This window comes from Takifugu rubripes, chromosome 8, assembly GCF_901000725.2.
Source record: "Takifugu rubripes chromosome 8, fTakRub1.2, whole genome shotgun sequence".
In the NCBI taxonomy this organism is placed as follows: Eukaryota; Metazoa; Chordata; class Actinopteri; order Tetraodontiformes; family Tetraodontidae; genus Takifugu; species Takifugu rubripes.
The window spans coordinates 15,402,446-15,418,385 of NC_042292.1; the positions used below are offsets into that span (position 1 = coordinate 15,402,446).

Genomic DNA, 15,940 nt, shown 5'->3' on the forward strand with positions numbered 1-15,940 from the left:
CCACTAAACTACCACCCTTGGCCTTTTCAAATCTCACACACACTCACCCTTAAACAGAAAAAATTGTCTGCTGACCCCAACCCGCGACCTTTGGCCTTACAACCTCGAAAAGCCGCAGGGTTCCATTGCAGCCGGAGAAAAAATGTTGAGTCGAAGCCAGTCTCAGTCGCTGTGTATGTGGACCAGAGGGTAGTATTGGATTAAATAAAGGCAGGGCGAAAATACGTAATGTGTGGGGATAGTTTCCATTGTCCTGGTTTATTAGCATCATCTGCCTCATAAAAAACGTCCATCCACCAGGGCAGGTTTTCCTTCATTCTTAGCTGATTACTCCCTTTTTTTCATCAAAGGCCAGAGTCTGTTCTGACATGGCTGTTTAATGTGAGCCTTTTTGATAGATGCGGAGTTAATGTTACATTTTAAGAGGCCAAATTTAGAAAACAGTTTCCTTCAAGTGTTGCCTTTTTCGGTAAAGCCAAAGAGAGGCGTTTCCCTGTCAAAACTAATATGGATGACATTTACGCCGTCACTTAATTTCACATTTCTGTTTAAGTGCATTAATCATTTCATTTGTTTAAAGAGGATCGCACACTTTCATGCTCGCTAGCTGCTAAATTGTTCATTTATTGATACGCACGTTTCACTTTATGCCGTGAAAGCTAACTAGCGTGCTAACTAGCTACAAAAAGAAAACATTTTTAAATTTGAGATGTGCGAAGACATGAGCAAACATGACGTGGTCTCATTCATTTGATATCATTTTAAAGCCACAGGGTGCTACATAATCTTAAAAGTTCCTGTCAACTCAGCCTCGTCCGCTCTTGGCTAAACCTGACGAACCCTGAGGCCAGTTTGGGTTAAAGTGTCACGAAGTTTAACAGATGAGCAAAGACCCACGTCTGTCAAGCAAACAGTAAGCCCCATTAGCACTTCTACAGATGTCAAAGAGGTGAGCTGCTGCTTTTCATCAGACAACAGAATCCATTCACCAGCGATTTAGAGGGAAAACACGCTGTCCAATCAAACCAAGTAAGAAAATGTCAATATCATCCAATCTAAATGATTGTTATGTACAACAAATGACTTCACGTCTTTTTAGAATGTTGGGTTTCCGTCACGGATGTGAAGACAAAGATGAAAGAGTTGGTGTCATTAGTTTTAGTCGCTAGTTTTAGCCAGAAAGCTTTTGTGACAGACAGTTTACAGCTGAATGACAGAGCAAACACAGCCAGCAGCCAAAGGCAAACACGTGGGTGCTCTCGTTCTGCTCGCCGCTCTGAGAAAACGCTCGATTGGCGGCGGCGGCGCGAGGGATGTGAGCCAGCTGTAGCAGGAGGGAGTCAAACTCTCATCTGGGATGAAGGCGAGAGACGGGGAATCGTTAAAAAATGGAGAAATACGGCACAGAACGCTGTGTGAGAGGACTGTAATGTCACCGCACCAAAGGAATGGAGACAAAAGTGGGAGCAGGGTGGCTGTTGCAGGGAGGCTGAAGAACAACACAGAAAAAGAAAGGAAACTAGGCCATTATCAGTTGGTGTTCCCTAAGATAAAATAAATGTCAGCTTTCAGCACAATGATACTGTCTGACATGAAAAACACAGAATCCAGCGCTCCCTTCTGGCGGTAACAAAAAACGATGCTGATTTCTGAATAAAAAAGGTGACTTTTAGCCTTTTAGACTTGGTCAGATGGTAAAATGATCCCACCAGGAGGTCGTGTGATTCTTGGTCCCTACAGGACATGGTGTCTACTTTATGGGTCGCTTAAACACTTGACATGTCCAACATGCCCTGACCTTTCCCTTATAAGGTTCTGCGGCGCTGCAACAACAATCTCCTTCCAATTTTACAATTAAAAGGACACAGTTCAATAAACAGAAGAGTGTGTTCAACTGCTCTGCCTTAAATACATACGTAAACCGAAACTGGGGGACGCTATCGTGCTCGTCGCCCCTGTTAACAGTGTTTCCTCCTTTCATTTCTAACTACATGACTGGAAGTGTGGGGGTTAACACACACACACACACACACGTACACGCACACACACACACACACTCACTATCTGAGGTCTTACTCTATTTTTGACTCCAAATGTCCCAGTGGACAACCCATTTAGCCTCACATTTCCTCTCTCCCTCTCCGACTACCCCTATTCTCATATTTCCTCCAGTATTTGTTAATGCTAAGCCAGACATTCAAACCAAAGATTACACCAGACCAATCATGCCCGTGCTTACTTAAGCCGTCTGCATGGATTTCCAAACAGAATATCTGCCCGAGCCCTTTCGGTCCACACTTAAAACCTGTAGAATTGACACCATCAGCACTCAGCATTAGGACCACATGGAACACGTGAAGCGAAACAATGAGAAAGGAACATTTCTAAAACCACAGGCCTGGCCTCCCCAGATTCCAGAGGATTCAGGCGCTCTTCTTGTATTGCAGTGGGACCCCGGACAGAACACTCGTTCCACATTTCCACATGGGTTGGCCCGGCTTCATATTATTATTTGACAACAAGAAGAGTCTCAGAGTTCCGAAAATGTTGTTTACAGAGGAGTGTGTTGGAAACACGCGGCAGATGGGAGGCAGACGCAAGTCGGAGAATGAGTCACGCTCAGAGGTTTGGACGCCCGTCGTTATTGCGCAACATGTTTACCCCAAAAGCTGGTTTAATTGTCCTTGGTGAACCCTGACTTAGCCCGTCTGCGTCCAAGGATCCGTCCATCCTTTCTGACTTTTTAATTTGAGTTGCATTGTGAATTCCCGTTCAACTGCTGTCACCGCTGATGGAATCTGAAGACCTGCTCTGTCCCGTGGGTGGCCTCGGCGTGGCCTCCCAATCGCCCTTCAACCTCTGGACGCCGCGGTGCCGCTCAGTCTTGAGAATGAGGGGGCCCTCTGTCAGTGACAGCCAAGTGGCCGTTTCATAAAGATAAGTGATATCGAGAAATGAATGCACCCGTGATTGGTTCAAAGGGTGGCACATGGCGGACTGTCAACGCCTGGATATAATGAGGCCATTAGGATGTACAGTTACCTGTGGGTGAACCCTGCTGCACGCTGACAAACTTCCTTTCATCCAACAAAGTCAGACTTGACAGGAAATACACTGCTCAAAAGGGGAATTAATGTTTCCATCAAACCCACTGCAAGCTGGGTCTGAGGGTTCGCTAAAACTCGCTCGCAGTCCCCTCACAAACTGGCCCGGTTCCCATCATCCTCGTCACGGAAACATGGGAAATGCGGCTTGGTCGAAACCACCAAGGCCTAAGCCTGAGAAAGGAGGTAACGCTCTGGAAGGAGAGGGAGGGGAATGATGTGTTGTTCTTCCCGTCTTCACCTTTTCTGGGCTTTTATCTGCATTTCAAGGTTTTCACGGGAGAGCTGAAAAGACACTCTCAGAGTCATAGAGTTCATATCTGACAAATTGGAGCTCAACATCTGGACACATTTGGGGTTTTGCCTCTTTTTTTTTGATGTCAGCTGACTGTTGCTCCAAATCAAACAAAGAAGAGCGAGCACGACACATTGGCATGAAATGGGAAAAATTTAAATGAGAGAACTTCAGATCATTGTAGTCATTGTAGTTTAAAGTCTTATGAAAAATAAATCATAATGGCACCATCGTAACATCTATATTTGGACCTTTGTTTCTACACAAAGGGAGTTGCTCCATTCAGATTGGCCTCAACTTGCAGAGTCATACGTTGCCACACCGCTCGGTCTGGCGGTTACATTAATCCCAACATTTTGTATCAATTCCTGTCAAGTCATGCACTTTGGTATGCGTTGGAGGAAATGCACATAATCACATATACACATATACACATAGTTATTTTTGCCGCCTGTCTAGGACAATATTGGCAAACAGATGATCACATTGTGCAACGTGTTGTCACCAAGTGCGCTGGAGCTCTGGGATTGGGATCAACCTCTGTTTTTTCTCTTCCAGGAAACATGTCTGTATCATACTGCCCTCTAGCTTCGGGAGAAGGGGGAGGAAATATGGTTCGCATGATACGTGACAAGTCTGACTCACCTGACAGGCCTCTGTCACCCCACTGGGTCATGGCTTCCTCTCCCTCTCCTTTCCTTTCCTTTCCTTTCCTTTCCTTTCCTTTCCTTTCCTTTCCTTTCCTTTCCTTTCCTTTCCTCTCCTCTCCTCTCCTCTCCTCTCCTCTCCCTCTCCCTCTCCCTCTCCCTCTCCTCTCCTCTCCTCTCCTCTCCTCTCCTCTCCTCTCCTCTCCTCTCCTCTCCTCTTCCCCCTCCCCCGCCTTCTCCTCTCCTCTCCTCTCCTCTCCTCTCCTCTCCTCTCCTCTCCTCTCCTCTCCTCTCCTCTCCTCTCCCCCTCCCCCGCCTTCTCCTCTCCTCTCCTCTCCTCTCCTCTCCTCTCCTCTCCTCTCCTCTCCTCTCCTCTCCTCTCCTCTCCTCTCCTCTCCTCTCCTCTCAGCCATCAGCAGGAGGGTCCCCCTACATGAGCCTGGTCCTGCTCAAGGTTTCTTCCTGTTAATAGGGAGTTTTTCCTTGCCACTGTTGCTTGTCTGGGGTCAGGCCCTGGGATTCTGGAAAGCGCCTTGAAACAATTTTGATTGTATAAGACGCTATATAAATAAAGATTGATTTGACATGTTAGGCACATAGGACAGAAATGGTGAAACCATGTTTTTTGAAGACGCTTAAGAACTTCACTGCAAATGTCCATTTAAAGGTGACGTGCACCATTTTAGGGGGAACGGGAAAATGTGCACATTTATAAATGCTGTGCCCATAATTTCAGCTGAAAGTAAAGATGATCGTAAATACTTTCACTGCCTCTCTGCAAGCTTGCATTTACAGGGGCCCTGATTGGATTTGATATAATCTGGCAGGACAGGTCACACTCTTAGGTCACCTCACGCACAACCACATATGTGCTGCAGACCTTCTCTGAGATGTGTTCTGGAAGTTTTTCTTCTTTCTTTTGGATGCACGCAAAACAGGAAATGTGAAACTGTCCAACGCTGCGGTTGCTTAGAGTTAAAGGATCAATCCTTCTCCTCAACACATGGTAGGAAAATTAAAAATCAATCCATATGGGTATAAATAGTTGAATATGAGTTGTGTGTGACGATAATATAAAACACTTTGCTGCAAATTAATATAATTAAGTTATTTAAAATGTGTCTATTCTTTTAGCCGCAAGGCCAGAATCAGTCTTTAATTGAGTTGGCGTAATATTGCCTATATTCATAAGACAGGGATCAAATATAAAACAACTCAAAATTCAACTCAAAAATATAATATATATCTGATTATCATCTTGTACAATTTTATCTCTAAACCTGTATTAATATAAACTGCAAATCGTAATAATATAAAACCCAGAAGATCAGGTGACAATGCAGAATAATTGATGAACTGACCAAAACTCAAAATGAATATAAAGTTAATACAAATACATTTAGATTGTGGCAAACACACAATTGGATTTAGATAACGCAGATTTGACATGGTCGCATCAGATAATCCTGTTGTAGCTGAGTAATCCTGGTCATTTAAATTGCTATTGCAAGGATAAAGTGACTTAGCTATGTCTTAGTAAAGTTATTTCAGCTTTGCAATAGCAATTTTTCTCATGTTTAGAATATAAATATTGACATGTTTGTTTATATTTGCGTCAGGGTTTGTCAAACATGTTGGCAGTTGCTCCGCACTCATCACATCAGCTAGGACAGTAAAGGTGAACGTTTTTTCCTCATCTTTTGTTTTTTCCAGCCCCTTCAGCCCATCCTCCCCAGGGTATTTTGGCTTCTGGAGAAGGTCAATGCAGGAATGCAATCTAAGGAGTGGGCCTTCATCATCGTTCCTTGGATAATGGAAGCAGCCCCTGACCCATGACCTTTAGCTCCTGCTCGCTGCCATTTCTCTCCACCTCCACCTCCACATCACTCACCTCAGCCTCTCTCCTCTCCTCTGTTCCCCATGATCCTTTGCGACCTCCAGAGAGTCATCCTAGTTTCCCTGTGTCTCCTGCTCAGCCCCGCACAGGCCGCCTGGTTTCGGGTTGGTGTTGTAGGACCATGGGGATGTGATCCTCTCTTTGCCAAGGCCCTTCCTCATGTGGCAGCACAACTCGCAGTGAACCGCATCAACAGGGACCCCTCGTTGTCCTACGCTGCAACATTTGACTACGTTGTCCTGCAGGTAGTAAAAGCAACATGAGAGAAAACCTCTGAGATTCCATCAAAGATGGGAATACCTAGCTTAAACTAGGATCCCATGCAATATATGAGTGTGGGAATATGAGGGAAACTAACCTTTATTCTTCAGGAACCTTGTGAGACATCAAGGGCACTTGAGGCTTTCCTGGGTTTCCACACCAAGGCCACAGGGTACATTGGTCCTACCAATGCTGGATACTGTGATGCGGCTTCAATGTTGAGCAAAGGCTGGAATAAAGTATGAGGCATTTCTGTGTGAGCAGAATTGTTTAGTTTATGGGTAGATATAAGCACCAGCTTCCCATTTCCCTTTCTGATTGTCACAACTTCCACCTCCAGGCATTGTTTCCTTGGGGTTGCGTTGGCTACGAGCTAGATGACATTCGAAGCCACCCAACCTTTGCCCACTCCATGCCGAGGCCCACGTGGGTGCTGCTCAGTTTTGTAAGATACTTCAGGTGGGCCCACATTGGCATCATCTCTTCTTCTGATGAAATCTGGGTGGAGACAGCCACCAAGGTTGAAATGCTTTTTTGTCGCTGCACAATATCATAAAACTGACCAATGACAGACATACAATAAAAGATCTGAACCTAGATCAGAATGTGCAATCTTGGTGTCATCCAGGTAGCCGATGCTTTGAGAAGCCATGGGCTGGCAGTCAAGCTGGTCAGTTTTATGGAAAACACACCTCATGGCATCAGGCGAACTTTATCGAAGGTCCGCCAGATGAAAGAATTACGAGGTGAGCTTTTGTGCAAGTGTGTTTTTCAGATTAGAAACATAAAGATAGAGCTCGGTTGTGTCATCCCACAGTTGTCATCCTCTGCATGCACTCTGTGCTAATTGGTGGCGAAGTCCAGAAGCTCCTGCTGGAGACCGCCTACGACATGGAGATGATTGACGGCTCCTTGGTCTTTGTGCCCTACGACACGCTGCTCTACAGCCTGCCCTACCGCAACGTGACCTACCCGGTTTTGAAAAGCAACGGCAAGCTGCTGCGTGCTTATGATGCAGTGCTCACTGTCACTATAGATTCACCCAAGATGTCGTTCTACGAGTCATACAGAGAAGCTATGGAAAAGAGGGAGGTGGCGGGGACGTTGAAGCCACAAGAGGTGACACATGGAATGTTTGTAGGATCTTGAGGTAATTTCGAGTAAAGGAACTGAAATCCATCGGTGCCTCCTGCAGGTGTCTCCTCTCTTTGGAACCATCTACAACTCAATTTTCTTCATGGCTCATGCGGTGCATCATCTTCGTCGATCTGGGAAATGGATGTCTGGAGGGAATCTGGCGAGGCAAACTCGAAACCTAGCCGTCCAGGTACTATGGGATCATAAACAAGACACAGACAACGTACCGAACATCAGGTTCACTTGCTTTGGTCGAAGGAAACGAGACTTTAGGACACCCATTTCCAATATCAATCCAGATGATGAAATGTGACTTAAACATTGCCCCAGTTTGGAATACACACAGCAAAATAAAATAATAGGCTCATCCACTCTGCAGGGTTTCAGCCACCTGATCAAAACCAATGATTCTGGATCATCTCTGGTAGACTACGTCATCCTGGACACAGACGGACTTTCATGGGAGCTAAAACCATCTTACAGGTGCACAATAGATCTGATGAAATGTTTAATTTTTTTTTCCATTTCTTTAGCAATTCATTATAACAATTGACAGGATTGACATGGAGGGCGGCTTTGTGCATTTCCTGGGTCGGGATATTCACTTTCCTCATGGATTTGGACCCAGAAGAGACTCCTCCTGCTGGTTTACGCCTGGGGTCATCTGCTCGGGAGGTGAGGGGCACGCAGAGATATACCCCGAATCTTCCTTACATGATGAATGCATGGTTAACGTTTAGATTCCGCACACTGAAGAAATAGATTGTTTTCCACACCAGGGGTGGATCTGTTCTTGACCATCACCATCTTCTGCGGAGCACTCGCCACCACGGTCTTCGCTTTGGCTCTGATTTACTGTGTCAGGTACAATGGCCTCGAGAGCATCATCGCAAGTCGTAATGAATCTAATCTTCTATTTGTCATTGTGCTGCCGGCCAGGCGACGCATCAATCAGATTCGAATGGTTAGAGGTCCCAACAAGATCTTGCTGACTCTGGACGATGTCACATTTATCAATCCGTCGCTGAGCAACAAGGTCAGCACCTTTTTTTGTCTACAAATTGGCAACATAATTGAAGGGGTTAGGGCATTTTTCACGACTTTCACCGTGAACTCCAAATCTCACAGAAACTAAGTCTGGATGACAGCAGAGCCAGTGGTATGAGGAGCGTCTCTGAACGCAGTGTAGTGTCCCCTGTGTCCACCAAATCCCCAGCCACCCACGAGAACTCCAACATTGTCATTTATGAGGTGACTCAGCGACAACCCCAAACTCCGTAGAGTCTACCTGGAGTCTACGTAATTTAAATGACATTATTGGTCTATATTGGGCACACTTGAGCGCCCTGAACTACTCTTTTCTCTTGATCAGGGTGACTGGGCATGGCTAAAGAGACTTCCTTATGGGACATTCAGCAATATCAACCCCAAGACCAGCAATGTGTTTGAACTGGTAGGACGCAATGCAACACATCCATGCTAGTAAAAGAGATTATCATGGTGCTCCGTTAAAAAAGAGAGTCCAAACAGTAATGTAAGTGCTCGTTCCCACAGATGAAAGACATGCGTCATGAGAATATCAACCCCTTCCTGGGCTTCTTTCATGACTGTGGCGTGTTCGCCATTGTGACAGAGTTCTGCTCCAGAGGCAGTTTGGAGGATCTGCTGGAAAACGATGACGTGAAGCTGGACTGGATGTTCAAGTCCTCTCTGCTGCTGGATTTGATTAAGGTCAGCGCGAACAGAACGGGAACATTATTTCTTCAATTAAACACCCCGATATAAAGTGCTTGACTTCATGCGTGTTCCCTGTCTCAGGGGATGAAGTACCTTCACCACCGTGGCGTGTCTCACAGCCGGTTAAAGTCCCGTAACTGTGTGGTGGACGGGCGTTTTGTCCTAAAGATCACAGACTATGGCTTCAATGAGGTTCTAGATGCTCAGAGGTTCCCTTACACGGAACCACCTGTAGACGGTGAGATAGCAGCCATGTCTCAACCATGGTGGTAATCTGTTTGGCTGGTCTGTGATTAGCTTCAATGCCAGAACACTTTCTTTTCAGAGTTATTGTGGACGGCTCCAGAGATCTTGAGGATGCCGGGGCAGCCAGGTGTTTACGGCACCTTGCCTGGTGATGTGTACAGCTTTGCTATCATTATGCAGGAGGTGGTGATCAGAGGACCCCCTTTCTGCATGCTGAACCTCTCTGCCTCAGGCAAGAACACCACGATAAGTGTGACTATAGGATTACGCTACACTGCAGCTGTATTGAAATCAATATAGTGCATCTTTTAAGTCTGAGATTACAGTAATCTGGTGTGATCACATTTTTATGCTGTGTAAAGTCAATAACGTGTGCAATAAACCCAGAAGTATATTTGCGTGGATCAGAATAAACCTAATATCGCTGCAAAATGTGACAACAGGGCCAAGTGCACAACAGCCAGTGTTTTTGTCTCCTAGAGATACTTGAGAAGCTGTGTAAACCACCTCCACTGTGCAGGCCCGTCGTCAGTCCCGACTACGCACCATTAGAGTGTATCCAGCTGATGAAGCAATGCTGGAGCGAACAGCCAGACAAAAGACCGGCCTTTGACGAGATCTTCGATCAGGTAACCTGGCTTGAATCTTCATTTACTCGGATTAAACTAAAGTTGCTGTTATTGCTGTGTGCTTGAACAACTGCGTCATACCAACTCAGTTTAAGAACATCAATAAGGGCAAGAAGACCAACATCATTGACTCCATGCTAAGGATGCTGGAGCAGTACTCCTCTAACCTGGAGGAGCTCATCAGGGAGAGGACGGAGGAGCTGGAGATCGAGAAGCAGAAGACAGAGAAGCTGCTGACACAGATGTTGCCGCCGTGCGTGAACGCCTTCCCAACCAATTAAAGTTGATGATAAGTCCATGATGAGTTCGCCTGCGTGGCTCATGCTCCCGTTCTGTCTTCAGGTCTGTGGCTGAGGCCCTGAAAGTTGGCGGCATAGTTGAGCCTGAGCATTTTGACAGCGTGACCATTTACTTCAGTGACATCGTGGGCTTCACCACCATCTCGGCCAACAGCGAACCCATCGAGGTGGTCGAACTCCTCAACACTCTTTACACAATCTTCGACGCCATCATCGGCAACCACGACGTCTACAAGGTGTTGCATTTACCCTCAACATTTTTGGCAAAAAGATTACGTCACACCACTGAACGTGCGCGTCACGTCCGGATCTAGGTGGAGACCATCGGCGACGCTTACATGGTGGCGTCGGGGCTTCCTGTTTCCAATGGCAACCGTCACGCCGCGGAAATAGCCAACATGTCCCTTGACATTCTGAGCGCTGTGGGAACCTTCAAAATGAGGCACATGCCCGATGTTCCTGTCCGGATACGGATCGGATTACACACAGGCAAGAAGGGACCACAAAAAAGTTGATTTGATATTTGACCAAATAAACATCTGACATTTCTGAATACGATTTTAGCTTAAAATGTTAAAATATCCACATATTCTAAGCGGTGACACAGAAAACGTGTGGGTGTGCTGTAGGTCCCTGTGTAGCGGGCGTGGTCGGTCTGATTATGCCTCGCTACTGTCTGTTTGGTGACACGGTGAACGTCGCCTCTCGCATGGAGTCCACTGGCCTGCGTGAGTATTCATGAAAAGAAACAAAGGTTTTTCAATACATGCACGCAGCCAACAACAGGTTTTCTTATTCCGAATTGTCTGGAAATCATCGGATTGGTTTTTGGACGCAGCCTACAGAATCCACGTCCACCAGAGCACCGTAAAGGTCCTGCGGGACCTCAATCTTGGCTACAAACTTGAGCTGAGAGGCAAGACTGAGGTGAAGGTAGGACTCCTTGTCAAAGAAGGAATATTTTTTTCCATCCTTGACTCCGTCTCTGACCTTTTCCTCCTATTATTCGTTTTCCTGCTAACACAGGGAAAGGGATACGAGGAGACGTATTGGCTGGTTGGCAGGGACGGATTTACCAAACCTTTGCCTGTCCCGCCCGAAATCAAGTCTGGGTAGGAACAACCGACCTTGTTGTTTTGTTGCTGCTCTCCTGATACCTAAACGTTTTTTTTTTTTTATTAATATGCGCCTCACCTGTGGCAGTTTTATGCTCCACTATGCAACCTTTTTGGTTTTCCCGAACAAGCCTATTTCAGAGCGTTTGCTACGGCCCGAATGCTGCAGGAGCATTTGTGCGAGTGAGCGCGCAGAGGCTGTGTTGATGCTGTTCACTTCGTCCCAACAGGCAAATGGCCCACGGGCTGCAGATGGCCGAGATAGCCCAGTACAAGAAACGGAAAGCGGAGAAACAACAACAGGAACAACTTGCAAAGAAGAAAAACTGAGGTAATGTTATGCATTATAAAAAAATGTATAACATTACTCGCATGGATAGAAACATTAACCTATCACAGTCAGACACGTTAGCATGAACTGTCTCAACGTGTCGGTGAAGTTTGTTTGCATTTGGTTGAATTGGACCCAGAAAAATGGAACTAGCCACAGCAGGAAGCGGTTGGTAATGATCCTATGCTAAAAATGGCAGGATATTTGATCTTTACCAACCATTTCCCACTGTTTGCTATGAAGTCAGCATTCCTCACGAGATTCTGGCATGGCTTCCATTCATAGTATCAGCGAATGCAAATGAATGATGGTGGCATTCGAAGGCAGTTCGGGGGTCTCCTTATGGGATTTTGTTCATTTAAAAGAAGAAAAATGGGAGGATTTCTGATTTTCATTAGCTAACAAAACAAACTCAGTTCTTCTACTTTACAAGTTTTACACAAACGCTGACTGCTTGTTGCAAAAGGGGGGAAAAAACCCTTATAAAGCCAATTTCTTGATTTACAGCGTCACTGATGACATACATGAAAATTTTGCTGCATTTTAGCAGGTGGAAAAGGTCCACATTTTAGGGAAATATTCTCAAAATGTCTTCAACATGTGTTTGAATCTGGTATCCTATCACACGGGGTGAAGTATATCCTTGCCACAGGTGTGTATTTATGCTTTACACGTGTTTCTCAAATGCAACCAGGCTTCTCTCCTTAAACTGCTGAAATATCCCTTTAATGATAAACACTAAGCCCCTCCCCACCTTGACATCATTAATGTGTTCTTGCCTCTGTCCTCTCACCCCTTCTTGTCATCTCACCCCTCTCAGCACCAGCATCAGTACCCCAGCAAGTGAGACAAAGAACATGAAGCATATTTTTCACAAGGCCGTGAGGAAGATCTCTCACTTGCGTGTTGTGACTCACATGCACGCACATGACGACCACAGCAGTGTCATGCTGGCACACCACTGACTGACCTGCGGTTTGCACCTCTGGACGATGCCTACAGCTGGATTCTCACCATCCCTGTTCAGACTGAAAACAGTGTCCTGAGCCAAGGAAACGTTAAGGGTTTGAGCCTTTTTCCCAGATAAGATATATTCATATCAGCCATATTCTAGTGACGACAAGTAACGGGAACTAAGCAGAATTTATTTTTACTAGTTCTATTAAAATTCTGGGCATTTTTCTTATTACCAAGACGACCATGCAACAGAAGAAAGCCCAAAGCTAATCTCATTTGATAGATTAAGTAGACGGACTCAAAGCATTTATAATGTGTGACATACATACATTTTTGATTTCCTGTTTTGATGTCAATTTTCTTTCCCTCTTTTCTTCCAATTACTTTTCAGTCATTTGAATAAAACTAAATCCACAAACTATTAACGGAACATTACCCCCACTGCACAGGCTTCAAACGTTACAAAATGTGTGTCTTTTCAATAAATCTTTACGCCCCTTCAACCTGAAGATTTGTCAGTTCACTGTTCGTCAGCAGGGCCACAGTGCCCCCTAGTGGTCACCATGGAAACATACCGGAGTTTGACTACAGATGGCGTCGAGGAAACCGTGGATAATCCACTTTAATCCCCAACCGGTGTGCGTTCTATTTATAAATCAGACAGTTTCTAATATAGTTAGTTTTACAAACCACACATTTACAGATGTGGAAAAACAACACAGTTGAATAATTTGACATCGCTTTGTATCATATTACACTTTCTGATAATTGCAATTTGTAAAAAGAAACACTCAAAATGGATTAAAGATGCACATATCTGGACGGTTGACATCTACATTCTTACAGATTTGCAGGATTTTTTTTTTTTTTTACAAAGCTACACCCAAGCTGTAGTGATCTGAGATTATCAGAGGATTTATGCAGAGATTTGGGTGTTAATGGAAGTTTGTTTAGGGTGAGGCTATAGATTATGGTATAGTGATATAGAATAAAGAGGCGTGTGCATGGTAAAGATTACAGAATATTGAGGAATAGTTGTAGGATTACACATGGATTATACATGTACATAAACAGAGTACTTTTCAAATACACCATAAACCAAGACCCTTTAGATTACTGTGTAAAAAGAATACATTAATGTAGAATATTTGTTATGTTATGTTAATGTCTTTGGGAAACTTACATTTGTCTTTGTCTCCTTGTCCTTGGCCTCTGAAGCTTTGTGGTCCTTGGTTTGACTTTTTATATTTGAACATGTGTGGAGAAGATGGAAGGGGACTGGCAGGAGAACCACTGGGAAAAGAATTAAAGATTTTTTTTAAATAAAATGGGTGGGTTATTTTAGTGTGCCTGGTGTGTTTTCCACACAATCCGTGCAGCTCTTTTACTTATTTTCACAATTTCATTAAACTTAGGCGGTTTAAGTTACTTACCGCACTACTTTGCGCAAAGATTGTCAGGTAACATTTGTATTCAGCATTTTCACAAATGTCTGAGTTCAGTTTGAATTGAGGTGCAATGCAGCAGTACCAGCCATGTCGCAACTGTTCTGAAACAACAGACTGATTCCGTAACAAAGAGAGGCATGCTTTCCTTTGTGTGCGTGTGCGTGTTGCGCGTGAATGCGAGTGGGTGCTTTGTTGCCTGCTCCTTTGTTGCAAGTATAATTGCGGTGTGGAAGATTAAATGTAGGCAACCGTTTCAACCAGCAGAGGGCACTGTCACCTGAGGAGAAGGGAGTACACGCGTGGAAAGCTGAACCAGATGGATAAACTAAGACAATTTAGCTGCAAAAAGAGTTTTAAAAACTGGATGGGTTAATATAATTTAGAACTTTTCTACTGTGCAATATGTAAAACGTTTGATGGTATATTCAAGTGTATCTTGTGTGAAAATAAAATAATAAGGACCAACATAGACGGAAGATAAGATGGTGAAAGTTCAGGTGGGTTCACGTCTTCCCACCACAGAAAGGATAAAAGGTTCAGAAGCAGGACCAGCCTTTCTTTGAAAAGCAGCTGATATTTCCCTTGGGAAGAGTTGGGTTCCCTGTCATCTCAACTGGTAGCCGAGGCTGGTATTCTGGCTGTCACAATGTGGTCTTTTTTTTTTTTTTTGGAACAAGAGGTTAAAGGGGTGAGCTAATTTACATGAAGATAGGTTTGTCAACATTTCACACGATATTCTTCTGTCAATGCTAGCATTTCAGCAACATTACGTCCTGTGCAGGCAGTGACCAACAACAGCACATACTCTGCAGCCCTTGTGCAGGTGCACTCGTAGTAAAAGATCAGAATGTTGGACGGGGCATTCTAAGAGGTGCGTATGAACATAGATACCTCCCATGGGCAAAGAAGGTCCTCCTCAATTACCCCTTCTGTTCATGGAAAACACAGCCAGGGCATTGAAATTTGGCGGCCAATCTTGCGTTCTTGCACTTGGGGCTACCCTGACAAAAAGAGCAATCTTCCTCCAAGTTTGTCTGTCGTTGGCTAATTCCAAATATGGGGTCATTTGAATGAATGTGAACTTGATCTGAATGTTCACCTGTGTCAAATCATTCAGATTTTTTAATTCAACCCAAGAGGATGCGGGCCATGTCAGTTTGCGTCCAGCTGGCTTGACCCTCGCTGACATGGTGGTTGGCTGGCACCCAACCCACCAGAGGGTTCTCACATGACTGGAGCAGCAGTGTGTTTTAGTAAGCCTCAGTCCCCACAAGCATCCAGGCACAGATTTTTGAAATAAATGTGAGTATCTCTAATGCCTGGATGAACGATACACAAGAAATTGCATTTATTTATTTAGTGTTCATTTTAAATGTTTTTATTTGTAAATCACAGCCTTTTTCCTTTTTGGGTTTAGAAATAAAACACTGATTAAAAATGCAACAAGTAATGCGACGTTGCACTTATCTTGTAATATAAAATTAGTTTTTTTTGTCTTTTTGCCTACTCTCATCTTCGTAGTTTTATGAATTGAACTGAAAACACGTCTTGAGCAAAAGTTATTTATACTCACTTACGTAACTTATTCCAGGTGGCTGGTTAGTTGTTGGTGGTTGGTGGTTAACCAAATTGCTAAAATGCAGACAGGACTTGCAGTTATAAGCCGACTAATAGTCTCGAAAGTCACCGCCCAATTGTAACTTCAATAAAACTCGTGGCTATCCGATTGGTCGGGGCTATGAACGCAGCGCACTAATATCTTCAATCTATTGGCTTTCAGGCCTGTCAATAAATGTCACGCAGAGCAAGTGACCAATCAGCATCCGACTCTGTGGGC

General features: G+C 44.6%; 1 protein-coding gene and 1 long non-coding RNA gene across 5 annotated transcripts; one reads left to right on the forward strand and one right to left on the reverse strand.

Annotated features, from left to right (window-relative positions):
- Positions 1-357: 357 nt before the first annotated feature.
- Positions 358-13,155, forward strand: gc2 (guanylyl cyclase 2). 4 transcript variants are annotated; one of them, XM_029840472.1, is made up of 24 exons: positions 358-2,625; positions 6,023-6,188; positions 6,315-6,443; positions 6,545-6,724; positions 6,833-6,950; positions 7,022-7,323; positions 7,400-7,531; positions 7,721-7,824; positions 7,898-8,016; positions 8,121-8,205; positions 8,281-8,377; positions 8,470-8,592; positions 8,714-8,794; positions 8,896-9,072; positions 9,160-9,316; positions 9,404-9,556; positions 9,805-9,953; positions 10,043-10,206; positions 10,296-10,488; positions 10,567-10,741; positions 10,882-10,980; positions 11,091-11,185; positions 11,279-11,364; positions 12,519-13,155. In XM_029840472.1, exons 1-24 carry the CDS (start codon positions 2,609-2,611, stop codon positions 12,661-12,663), a joined length of 3,246 nt encoding a protein of 1,081 aa, XP_029696332.1. In that variant the 5' UTR covers positions 358-2,608; the 3' UTR covers positions 12,664-13,155. The 4 variants fall into 4 exon arrangements, with proteins under 4 accessions (XP_029696332.1, XP_029696331.1, XP_011604933.2 ...); XM_029840471.1 differs by lacking the exon at positions 358-2,625 and adding an exon at positions 4,531-5,052 and having other exon boundaries at positions 5,760-6,188; XM_011606631.2 differs by lacking the exon at positions 358-2,625 and adding an exon at positions 11,598-11,698 and having other exon boundaries at positions 4,531-6,188; positions 12,519-12,651.
- LOC105416838 (uncharacterized) lies at positions 7,423-15,927 on the reverse strand. Its single transcript, XR_964748.2, has 3 exons — positions 15,681-15,927; positions 13,839-13,948; positions 7,423-7,534 (listed from the first exon to the last, which is right to left on the reverse strand). It is a non-coding gene; the product is annotated as an uncharacterized lncRNA (long non-coding RNA).
- Between the last annotated feature and the right edge of the window lie 13 nt (positions 15,928-15,940).

What these genes read in the sequence shown, in the direction of transcription:
- gc2 (XM_029840470.1), top strand. Translation starts at nt 5,967, where the DNA reads ATGATCCTTTGCGACCTCCAGAGAGTCATCCTAGTTTCCCTGTGTCTC. An exon ending in CCAGATGAAAGAATTACGAG is followed by an intron (nt 6,951 to 7,021) that starts GTGAGCTTTTGT and finishes GTCATCCCACAG; the next exon opens with TTGTCATCCTCTGCATGCAC. An exon ending in TTGACGAGATCTTCGATCAG is followed by an intron (nt 9,954 to 10,042) that starts GTAACCTGGCTT and finishes ATACCAACTCAG; the next exon opens with TTTAAGAACATCAATAAGGG.